The sequence below is a fragment of the Eurosta solidaginis genome, chromosome 5 (assembly GCF_040869045.1).
Source record: "Eurosta solidaginis isolate ZX-2024a chromosome 5, ASM4086904v1, whole genome shotgun sequence".
Lineage (NCBI taxonomy): Eukaryota > Metazoa > Arthropoda > Insecta > Diptera > Tephritidae > Eurosta > Eurosta solidaginis.
In genome coordinates, this window is record NC_090323.1 from 246227049 (window position 1) to 246239884 (window position 12836).

The window sequence follows — 12836 nt, forward strand, 5'->3', positions numbered from 1 at the left end:
TTTATACAAATTAACAGTGGCGAAAAAACAAAGTTTTTCGTTTAGACTTTGTGCAAGTGACCGTCCCAAAATCAAAATCAGAATATCCTCTCTTTTACAAATGGGTCGTTTCGTTCTGAACTTGTTCAATTGACCGGGTCTCTCAACTGAACAAGTGAACTAGATCTTCGATTTCGGTTCTATTTGTTCTTTTAGTTCGTTTTATCTAATGTTATTATTTCTCTCTTCTCGTTCGCGACCATTGTAAATTCATACATACATACGAAGAAATTCACAGAGAGCACGATTGTCGATGATGCCACTTACACTACAGATACATATGTGTGGTCACATTTGTGTGTGGCACTGCTACAATATATGTATGGACTATTTATGAAAAACATCTTTTGTAAGGATCTAATTATTATATTTATTAAACTTGAAAAGTTCATATTTACAATTTGTGTCTGTACTATTTCAATTTCCTGGATCTTCAGAAATTTGTAACTTTTTTTGAAGTTAATTATACATATATGTATATTGACTTATTTATTCATACCACATTTAAATAAACCTACACAAAGCATTGCTGCATACACACCCCATCTATACTTGTTGGCTTTTTCGTGAGTGCGAGCAGCAGTGAACAAATTTGCTTGAAAAAAAAGGAACAGATGAACAAAAAGAACAAATTGTTCGTTCATCAGAAAAAGAACGAAAGAACCGAATCTCTGAAATGAACGAAAAAGTACAACTCTACTCTTTTATAAGCTCTTTACTCAGCCAGGTTTAAAACGGATATTAAAGAGAAACCGAATTAAGCCGACGCATGTGCTCTTCTAACGTGGTATCTTCTCTTCATAAACAAATGTTCGAACTTTCTGGAGTTTTTTATTAGTATCATGGAGGAACGATACAAGGCGGCAGCATGGCGGCATACCTACAAACATAAATAAACATTTCATGTTTTTGTAAATTCAATGAACAAATGTCAAAATCGTACTGCGCCGGAAGTTGATGTATCAAATCAAATAAAAAAAGCTCATAATCAGCTGTCCCATGCTGCCACCTTGTATCGTTCCGCCATGATTAGTATTGAGGTTTATATCTTTATGCGTAAGCATATGTAGTTGCCAGCTCGGTTCTTCTTGGCAAAACATTGTACTTTTTGTTCAGGGCCCGTATTAATACGTTTTACAGTAACTGAAAATCATTTTCCCTCAAACGATAACTAAGTTACTGTCAAATTGTTTCTCTAAATATTATATTAAGTTATTTATCTAACGAGGTTTTTTTTTCGAAAACTCACATACATATTTATGCCATTAATCCACCATTTCAGAGCAAATGTGACTTAAAAAATTAGTTTTGAAAAACGTAAACGGGCCCAGGCTTCCTTCTGGGTTGTTCCTTTTTGCAAAAGTGCTTGAGATTACGTTAAGGCGAATCTGAACAAGGTAGGTAATTGCAAAACGAATTCAACCCAATTCGCCGTGCAGAAGATTGTCAATCAAGGCGAATTCAGTATCAGGTGTTATCCCAACAGCTGGTTGCTTCTTCTTGATTATTTTTCATACAGCGCCTTGTACTTTAATACTGCCAGTTTACCGAAATCAAATAAAATTTTATTTTGACTTGACATTCTTCTGCACGGCGAATTGGTTGAATTCGCTTTGCCACCACCTGGTATAGATTCGCCTTGTACAACAATATGTCAGTGAGTCGAAATCAATGAAAATTTTCTTTTGAATTGGCGGCGAATTGGTTGAATTCGCTTTACCACCACCTGGTGTAGATTCGCCTTGTTGTCAAGTCAAAAGAAAATAAGCATTGATTTCGATTAACTAAAAAAAATTGCCTTAAAATGAGGAGAATAGCTGTTAAAATGAGAAAAAACCGGGATTGATTTTGCTCCATAGATTTGCTTCCCCTCATCTAGACAAGTAATTTTCTGAAAAACTAAGAAGTTTTTTCCCTTGGTAATAGGAATAATTTTCTTAAAAATGGTTTTGTCCAGGCTAGAGCCACAATAATGAGGAATCCGTACGATAAGTCAAAAATAAAATATCGAAAAAAATGTCGAATTTTAGAATTTTTTATATGTTGAAATTTTCTTTGCCTAGCTCAAAATGTCGAAATGTTACAATGTCGAAATAAAAAAGGTCGAAACAAATACAAAATGTCGAAAATGTCGAAAAAAATTAGAAACTCAAAAAAAAAAAAATTTTTAATGCAATTAAATTTTCAATGGACATTTGCAAAATAAAACTAAAATTTTGATAATTTTCAATTATTTATAATATGGATATATACGTAGTTATAATAATTTCCTGAAAAAATTTCATTGCCGTTTTGTGGAATACTTGTGTGCACTTCATGCCAAATCCATTTTTTCCAATAATTTTCAAGAAACGTTTATATTAAAATAGGTGTTTTTATATATCGACTTCGATCGTTATCTGCAAAACTATAAAATTCAATACTTAGAAGCCCCAGTTGCGCTTTATAAGATCTGAATAAAGCATCCATGAATGTGTTTCGATTTTGAGTATCTAAGATTCATTACGAAATCCTCAAAGCTAGCTTGCGAGAATAATATACACCTAAACCCTGATTATATTATTTCTGACTTTGAAAAAATCATTCAGCCACAAAGTCGTTCTTTCCAAATGCAATTAATAAAGGATGTTTTTTCCATTTTGGACAGATTTTGTGGCGGAAAGTTCAAAGCGAAAAAACTGCCTCGATTTACGGAAAAGGTGAACACTTTTCTTTGCAGGTGAGAATGCTAAAATGCTTAGCTTTCTTGAAAGCAGAGGATATACCACAATACTTCGAGGAAATTAAAAAATCCATGAGCAATCAAACTGCAGGTATATTAAAATGGATGGAAAAGAACTACATAGCCACATTAGATAAGTCCAAAAAAGGCGTGATTCCAGTAAAAATCATCTCTCAGTGTATCCATCATCGTTTTGGTCAATACATGAACAAATGGATATAAACATACCAACAACGCGGCGTGAGAATGATAAAATAAGAAAAGACCGTAATATATGTAGGTAATGTAATAGTAAACCAGGCAACGGATTGGAGACAAGGCCTCTTCAACCGTTCGAATACTGCCCCAGGTGAAGAAATAAAGCACGGATTGGAGACACGGCCTCTTCAACCGTGCGACCAAAAGCAGTCAACATACACGCAACGACAAACCTACGGATTGCAGACAAGGCCTCTCCAACTGTGGAAACAACGAGTATGAGTGTAAACGTCTCATATGTAATCAGGGTTTATACACGGATTGGAGACAAGGCCTCTCCAACCGGTGGAAGTACGAGAAAAGCCCCGTAACGTATTGTGGAAAAAAAAAACAAAAAAAACCTATGAAAATTAAATGAAAATAGAAAAAACCTATTGAAATTAATAACACAAAAAAAAACAAAAAAAAAACAATATTTAATATTTACTTATATATGTATATACATAAAAAAAAAAAACCCTACAATACAAGTAGTCGAACGCATAAGCATGCTATTACCACTATATGCACAGTGTTTAAGGTACGCTTGGAAATCTTCGTAGAAGTGGTATGTATCAAGCACATTCAGGTAGTAAGCAGGGCGTGCCAGTCCCAGCGTTAACTATACCGCGAGACTATCTAAGTACAGCAACGTGACCCCGACAGACGTAGAGCTTAGTGCTCAACCTACCTCCCGACGGAATACTTGACGGTAGTACCGGGGGGTAAATGGTACTCAGACGGTAGGAGGTTTAGTGCGGTTAAAGTCCCACACTTACTATGAGGCTTTCGATGCTTCCTCGAAAAAAAAAAAAAAAATACCAACAACGCAAAACTCTGTAGAAGCTTGGCACAGAAGAATGCAAGTGATAATCGAAAACGACCATGTTGGAGTATACAAACTTATACATCATTTAAAAGAAGAATATATTGTTGTTAAAAATAAAATAAATTTAATTAGATCGAAAAAAATTATTAAACCAATAAAAGCGTATCAAAGAAAAAATGAAATAATAAATAAAATTTTAAATAAAAAAGAAGAGTATTCCAAACTCCATTTTAAAAAATTTAGCATATTACCCTACATTATCATAATTGTTTCAACAATAACAAATAGTTTAAAACCCACACAGATACACATGAGCTTCTAGATGAAGATTTTTGCGTTTCGCATTTTTAATATTTATGTATATCGGAGAAAAATTGTAAGTTTACAAACGGCGATGGTTACTAGGACATGTTTATGAGCTCCCGAAAAGCTAGCTGATGAAGAAGTGAAATTCAGAAACATGTCCTAGTAACCATCGCCGTTTGTAAACTTACAATTTTTCTCTAATATCAATTACAAAAACCATTGTATAAAGCAATATGAGCAAAGCTCGCTAATTAAATACATATGATTTATGTATATCTTTTAAAAAATTATTATTGGCCTTTAATCTTTAAAATTTATTAAACTATTTTATGAGCTCGAGGCCTTATCCAAATAAAAAACGCAGTATAAATATTTTATATTTGTATAACATACTCAATTGTTCCTGATGATGACTTCAGACTGAAGTCGAAATATCGAATATAAATGAAAATACAAATATAAAATATTTATACTGCCTTTTTTATTTGGATAAGGCCTCGAGCTCATAAAATAGTTTAATATATTTATGTATATCAATATGTAAGTATTTTACCTCTTGAATTTCCAAATGTTAGCTTTTAGTTGTATAAATATTTTGAGTTGAATAAAATTTAATAAAATATACATATCATCATCATTTATTGCAAAAATAGTATTAGTACAATAAGATTTAGGATCTTTTATAGTACAACAAAAAGATAAATCGCAATGTAGAAAAGAACAAAAGTAATAACAGAGGGTTATGTAGGTTAAATTATAATATTAAACATAGAGAAGTATTTTAATTTACTAGTATCTAAAATAAACAAATAATTAAATTCAATAACAAAACATTGTTTACACTCATACATATTGATGGCGAAAACTCAAGAAGTATAATGGTTTCAACTAAAATGAGCATAAAGAACATTTTTAAAGTTGCTTTTATTTAGACTACTACGAATGGATACTGGAATAGAGTTCCATAGGCGAATAGCATTGACAAAGAATAGCCGTCCAGATGTTAGATAGTTATAAGTTGGTACTATTAGGTCGTTGATTCGAGCAGACCTGGGGAATAATAGCTTATCATATAGGTAACTAGGCTCCTTACACATGATAAGTTCACAAAGGAAAATGCTATTTCTGGCTTTCAGATATTCGAAGATTTCACAGCCCAGTAGACGCGCTCTCCAGCTGGATATATGATCAAATCTAGCTAAGCCGAATACATAACGTGTAACATGATTAAATGCTACATCAATTTTATGAGCAGACTGGGAGCTGAGTTTACTGTACACTAGCTCAGAGTAGCAAATGATCGGCATAATCAATTGAATTGCAAGTTTTCTTCTAACATTGACCGGAGTATAAATAGCAGACATTCGTAAGTTTCTTAAGATATTGTATACTTTCTTAACCACCGAATTTACATGATCATCACAGGACAGCGTCGTGTTAATAACAAAACCAAGATTAGTCACTTTTGAAACGAGTTTGAGACATTTACTGGCAACGCGCAAGGGCGGAATACTTGAGAAACTTATTCGTTTTTTAGATATAGGCAACACGTGTGATTTCTCACTGTTCATGCATAAGTCATTTTTCCTAGCCCATTCAAATATGGATGTTAAGTCATTATTCAATCTTGAGCATAAATCATTTGTCCCCTCATGATTTCCCGACAAATATAGCTGGACATCATCAGCATATGCATGCATAAGTATTAGCATGCTGGCATGCATTAAATATGTCATTAATAAAAATACTAAAAAGTAGTGGACCCAAGATAGAGCCTTGGGGTACCCCTACCAATAGTGGTTTTAGACCTGAAGTTTCGGAGCCGACTTTGACAAGCTGGGATCTACCCGTCAGATAACTTCGCATGAGCCGCACTGCGGAGTCATCAAAACCAAAATAATTTTTTAATTTTAAGCACAGCAGGTCATGGTTCACAGAGTCGAAGGCTTTTGCGAAGTCAAGTAGGCATAATAAAGTCAACTGGTTTTTGTCAAAGGGTGCCCTGAAGTCGTCTAAAATTTTTATGATAGCCGTGGAGCAACTGTGCTTTGATCGGAAGCCTGACTGGAATGGTGATAGCAGACTATGTTTGCTAACATGGTCTTGAATTTGTTCCGACAACAATATCTCAAAGGCTTTCGAGAGTGCTGGCAAAATGCTGATAGGCCGAAAGTCACTAGGACAATCTGCAAACTTAGTTTTTGCAATGGGTATAACCGTGGCAACCTTCCACATATCAGGGAAGCAGGAGTTAGTAATACTGTGGTTGATAATATGCGTCAATGTAGGAAGAATGTACGGGGCAATTATTTTAACAAATTTGAGCGGTATATTGTCCTGACCGATTGCGTTGGACCTTATCTTATTTATGCATCTCGCCACATCAAGTTCCGAAACAGCTGTCATCTCAAATACTTAACAAACAGGAACCACATATAAGGGAGGGGTTGGGAAACTGGTATTAAGACAAGACGGGTTAGCTTGGCCCACAAAAGCTGCATTAAGATCTTCAGGATTAAGGGAACAGTCAGAACTCTCACTCACATGTACACGAAGTTTTTTCAGATTACGCCACAAAACATGATTAGGCAACGATATATTCAACATTTTACTGTAGTATTTGCATTTTTCTCTCCTAATATAAGCTGTGGTCTCATTTCGTGTAAGTTTGTATGCACGCCAATTTGCGTCGCTTCGGTTTTTCTTCCAGAGGGAATAAAGCTTATTTCGCTTGATAATCATAGCACGGACGGATCTATTAATCCAAGGGCAAGAGGAAGATCTGCTGCTATATACCCGAGATGGAACGTGAGTTGTATAGAGGTATAAAATAATTTCATTTAAAAATCTCAGCTTTTCATGCACCGAACTCAAGCTCCAACAAGCAGACCAATTTATGCTGGAGATGTCTCCAAGAAGGTTATTTACGTCCAGTCGTCGATAATCTGGTGAAATGGATGGTCTAGCTACTGCACTGTGGTTATCGAGCACTACATCAAATGAACAGAAAATTAGATCATGGTCTGAGATAAAGGATAATTCATCAAACTTTAAAACTTTAGACGTATCGGACACAATGAAATAGTCAAGAAGGCTGGGGCAGCAGTTCTGTCCATACCTTGTTGGTACGCACACATTAACCACTTCAAGACCAACACTTGAAACATCGTCTAACAAACGGCAGGTATACGGGTCACTACATAAGAGATTAACATTAAAATCTCCGCAAATAATTATATCAGTGTAATCAACTGCGACCGAGGACAACATTGTAAAATATTCCTTCACGTTACACCATTTATTAGGGTTATAGACGCACGAAAAAAGGACTTTGGTCATTGAACTAGACACTTCAACTAGCAAGTTCTCAGTGACGCCAACAGCTATACTTGATATGATTCTTGACTTGAGATGTTTTTTACAATACATAGCAACACCACCACCTTTCATTACCTTTCTATCCATCCTATAGAGTACGTATCCCTTTATGTCAAAATTGCCATCAAGTATTTCAGGTTTAAACAAAGTCTCGGAAACTCAAATGATATCAACACTAGATTGTTCAAATATCGCTTTGACTACATCCATCTTTTCACCATTTAAACTACGAGCATTAAAGTGCACTATGTTGAAACCTTTATGGTGCCTGCATAGGACATTAAGCAAAGCTAGGCTATTATTCGCAATGCTATTCGCGTTTCTACTATCTCCAAACACTGAGTACAATCGAATTAAAAGCAACTTTAAAGTAAGGAATAGACAAAGCCGAAGAAAAAGAAAAAAAAAAATAAATTAATGTTTGTGCCATCTTTACATAACAAAAAACAATGAATAAGCATATGAACTTAAGGTTGGCGAAATCGATCCAGATCAGCCTCACTGGTAACTTTTGTTGGCTGTGCGGATGTATCAAGTCCATGCCTAACGTAGACACAGCCACGGAGCGTGAATGCCGCCTGCAGCTTTCCCTGCTGTATGTATACATTTTATATACATAAATATCTTTCTTTATTAACAAATTTGAACTCTGAACATAAATCTATTTGGGACGTTATACAGGTTTGGTGGTGCTGAACCACTAAAGTACCCTGAATTTTTATGATTTTTGTAATAATTAGGTACCTAGTTGATGTTTTATATGAAAAATCAATTTGTCGAAATAATTCAATGAATCATGTATAAAATTTGCGCGAAATTTTTTTTTTTCGACATTTTATTTTTTGGGCTTTTTGGTGTTCGAAATATTTTTTTCGACACTTTTTTTCGGTATTTTTAGTTTTGGTATTAAAATTTTCTACATATCGTACCAGACCCCAATAATGAACCTCGCTGTCTTTTCTGAGGACCGTTACCCGGCATTTAGGCGGGGCTTTCAGGTTGATACAATATACTTAGACTTCTCCAAGGCAAGGTTGCTACGTTTCTACAGTGGTTTAATCTTACTTACACAACAGAAGTAATGTAGTAAATATTGACAGTGCTTACTCGAAAACATTTTGGCCACCATTGTACTGCCTCAGGGTAGCATTCTTGGCTTTTTACTATTTATCTTCATTTACCAAATTTCTGCTTTATGCTGATGATCTCAAAATCTATTCGGAGATCAGTTGTTATAATGATGTGGTTGTTCTCCAATCTGAGATTAATAAGCTTTATAGCTGGTGCGTCAAGAACCGTCTCTTCCTCAATATAAGTAAGTGTCACACTGTGACGTATGGTAAACTGCTCAGGCCACTACATCATATTATATTGCAGACACCTAATATCTTCGCACGACTCGTTGAAGTTAAAGACTTGGGTGTATACTTCGACTCAAACACTCACGTCAGCTTCACAATTTATAATGCGCTTTCGTATGGTAAAATGCTGAGGCCACTACATACTTTATATCATATTGCAGACACCTACATATCTTCGCACGACTCTTGAAGTTAAAGACTTGGGTGTATACTTCGACTCAAACACTCACGTCAGCTTCACAATTTATAATGCGCTTTCAATGCTTGCATATGTTAGACGCCATTCGGCAAACTTTTCTGACCCCTACACACTCAAAGTTTTATATTCATCCTTTGTGCGGTCCAAACTTGAGTATGCGGCTTTGATTTGGCGCTTTACCACGCAGTTCACATCAATCGCCTGGAGTGGGTTCAAAAATTCTTTATGCGCTTCGCGCTTACTTTATTACGATTATCTGAACCGATCCCGTCCCATGAATCTCGTTGCCAACAAGCTCGTAGTGTCCGTTTATACATAAAAAAAATGCTGACGTGTACATGAAAATCGCCGATACACGTGTATTTTTATTTTTTCTACCCTTTCCGAAAAGGTATAGGTATTTGGTTCATAGGACAGAATGTGTGTAACGCGGTGTAATGATGGATTTCAAAACTTCTAGATATTTTGCGAGCCGGACCACGATTCAGCATGACCTTTTAGCATGAAATACTGATGGACCGTGGTCCGGATTGCAAAATATCTAGACATTTTGAAAAGCACAATGTCGGATACAACAGGCACAAAAACAACATGTCTTCCTTTAGCATCACCAGCACATAGGTTAAGAGGAATCCATCCAAAAGGCTTAATCCTTAAAATCAGCATTATACAGTTTCAACCACAGTGCTTTTCTCTAAGGTTTAGAAGGATAATACTTTATCCCGATTCGTTCATGATACTCGGCCATAATTGGTAAATTGAAGCCAAAGTGTTCAATGACAAAGTAGCAAAGACGCTCGAAGCCATTTTGCTCCCTTATTTCCAAGCAAATTTGCAACTAGCCTCCCATCAGCATGGCTTCAGAAAACTCCATAGCACTACCTCCGCGCTAAATGCCATTAGTACCCAGATAAATTGCGGTTTAAATCAAAACCCCCACCATAGAACAGTACTCGTAGCGCTAGACCTATCAAAAGCTTTTGATACGGTCAACCACGGCTCGTTACTGCAAGACCTGGAAGGGTCTACCCTTCCCCCATGTCTTAAAAGGTGGACCGCAAATTATCTGGGTGGTCGGCAGGCATCGGTGCTATTTAGAAACGAAGCATCAAAGCCAAGGAGAATTAAACAAGGGGTGCCACAGGGTGGTGTCCTATCCCCACTTTTGTTTAATTTCTACATATCTAAACTACCTTCACCACCGGAAGGAGTCACAATCGTTTCCTACGCCGATGACTGCACAGTAATGGCCACAGGCCCAGGCCCACAGATCGATGAGCTATGCAATAAAATAAACGGCTACCTCCCTGATCTCTCCAGTTTTTTCGCCTCGCGAAACCTGGCATTATCACCGACTAAATCTTCCGCGACCTTATTTACAACATGGACGTCCCAAATGTCGACCATTTTGAACATCCACGTCGATGGCTCTACGCTACCGACTGTCCTACACCCCAAAATCTTGGGTGTGACGTTTGATCAGGATCTACATTTTGGTGAGCACGCAGCCGCAATTGTTCCGAGAATTCAGAGCCGTAACAAAATCCTCAAATCCCTTGCTGGCAGTACCTGGGGAAAAGATAAAGAAACGCTCATGACTACATACAAAGCAATTAGCCAGCCGATTACGTGCTACGCGTCACCCATATGGTCGCCAAGCCTAAAAATTACCCACTGGAAGAAGCTACAGGCCTGCCAAAATACTGCTCTCAGAATTGCAACGGGCTGTCTTCTTATGTCCCCAGAACACCATCTACATAATGAGGCGAGAATACTCCCCATCAGGGAAAGAAACGAGATGCTGACCAAACAGTTCCTGTTGAATACCCAGAAACCTGGGCATCCCAACAGACATCTGATTGACGAGCCAGCACCGCCTAGGGGCTTAAGGAGTCATCTCCGTAAGCATTTTGAGGAAATACGGCATCTGAGAACACAGCCGTATGAAGCGAAAAAACACAAGCAGGTCCTTGGTGTACTCCACATACAGGCGTCGGACCTTTATGCCGGGAATTGCCCGGTGAACCCAGTACTCAAAGTAAAGTATCCAAAACTTGCGGAAGAGGAACGCATACTCCCCAGGGAAACGCGTGTCACTCTGGCTCAACTTCGTTCTGGATACTGTAACAGGTTAAACTCTTACATATCCAGAATCAACCCCGACATACAAAATGTATGCCCCGCTTGCAATGTGTCCCCACATGACACCAACCATCTCTTTAATTGTAATGTGGAACCAACGCCTCTAACACCCCTTTCCCTATGGTCCACCCCTGTTGAAACAGCAAGTTTCCTTGGACTCCCGTTAGAGGATATTGATGACAGTTTGTGATCGGTCGCGTCTGTTAGGTGGGGCGAAGCACTGCTACAACAACAACAACAAAATTAAAATGCTCTATAGGCAGTTCCTGTCTTAAACCACATCATAGAGCACACTGCTGCTTGGCGCAGCTTCGCTTGGGGATTAATGGGAATCTCAGAAATTGGCATCCATCAACCACTAGTTTTATCATAAAAAGCAATACTATCAAATTTGTTAATGTTTCAGAAGCGGAAAGAAGACTTCCCAACGAGGTGCTTCAAAGAAAACGGCCAGACACGATTGTCGTTGTTTCCAGACCTAGATTGGATACTTAAGTTACTAAGCTATCACACTCCCACAAAGTTTTAGTTTTTGTGTTTCGGATAAAAGAAACAAGATATGTATGTATATAAATTTAATACTTTTTTTTTTAATTTATTTAAATAAATTATGACAGCTTAAATAAAATGTCAACTTCTATATCCTAAAAATTAACAATTTTTTCAACAAATGCATTGCCTGAGTGACTCTAAAACAAGACTTTTCTCTTTGCGTTTATGCTTTTTATTTCTTATCTTCAATCTCCTTTGGGTTCTCCTTTACGTTCAAATGTGCTGGTCCAGTTTGCTGAATCTGAATCACACGTTCGTTGGACTTATCCTCGATGGCTGGTTTGGGAACTCTGACCGTTAACACACCATCCGATGAGAGCGTTGAGACAACTTTATCGGCTTCGAAACCCTTTGGAAGTGCATAGCGGCGCACGAAATGCCTTGAAATATAACCATGATCATCTTCACGCTCCTCATGTTTACCCTCAACTACGACATGGTCGTCGACCACTTTAACAGTTAATTCACTTGGCTTAAACTGCTGTACATCCATGCTCGCTTGGAATCCATCTTTACCCACAGTGGCAAGTGGAAAATCTCTTTCAAATTTGCGTAGTTGAACGCTGGGTGACGTGGTAATGGCTGGCCAACGAGTATAGAATGCCGGATCGTAGAATGGTGTCAATCTGCCGAAGTCATCAGCCAAACTCAAAAGCAATGGTAGAGTCGACATTTTTACTTTTACTTTTTTCTCTAACTGTTCACTTTATTATAGATATGTATATGCAGGATTCAATTCAAAATGTTTGCAAAATATTTGTTGTTTTGGTTTATAGCTTTGTTATACGTAGATTGTTCAGCTCTTTATATTAGCACAGTTTGAAATTCAACTATGCTGCTAGAAGCGAATGTCGGCCTTTATATAGCCACAGCCCTCGGAGAATGCGATACATTGTGAGATTATGTTTGTCTACTCTCACGTGCTGAATTTGTTTGTCAGAGAGGTGTAGAAATTTCGATTTCCAGAGATTTCTGGTGTTTTGAACCAAATAGTAGGTGCATATACGTTTGTACAAACGTACATATATACATATATATTGATGTAGATATATGTATATATAGATGTGTATA

The 12836-nt window shown here is 37.1% G+C and overlaps 1 protein-coding gene across 1 annotated transcript; it reads right to left on the reverse strand.

Annotated features, from left to right (window-relative positions):
* Positions 1–11783: 11783 nt before the first annotated feature.
* On the reverse strand, positions 11784–12603 carry LOC137253048 (heat shock protein 23-like). Its single transcript, XM_067789349.1, has one exon. It carries the CDS (start codon positions 12436–12438, stop codon positions 11938–11940), a length of 501 nt encoding a protein of 166 aa, XP_067645450.1. The 5' UTR covers positions 12439–12603; the 3' UTR covers positions 11784–11937.
* Positions 12604–12836: the final 233 nt, after the last annotated feature.

Bases quoted from the DNA above. Each gene is read 5' to 3' on its own strand.
- LOC137253048 (XM_067789349.1), bottom strand. From the start codon at position 12,438: ATGTCGACTCTACCATTGCTTTTGAGTTTGGCTGATGACTTCGGCAGA.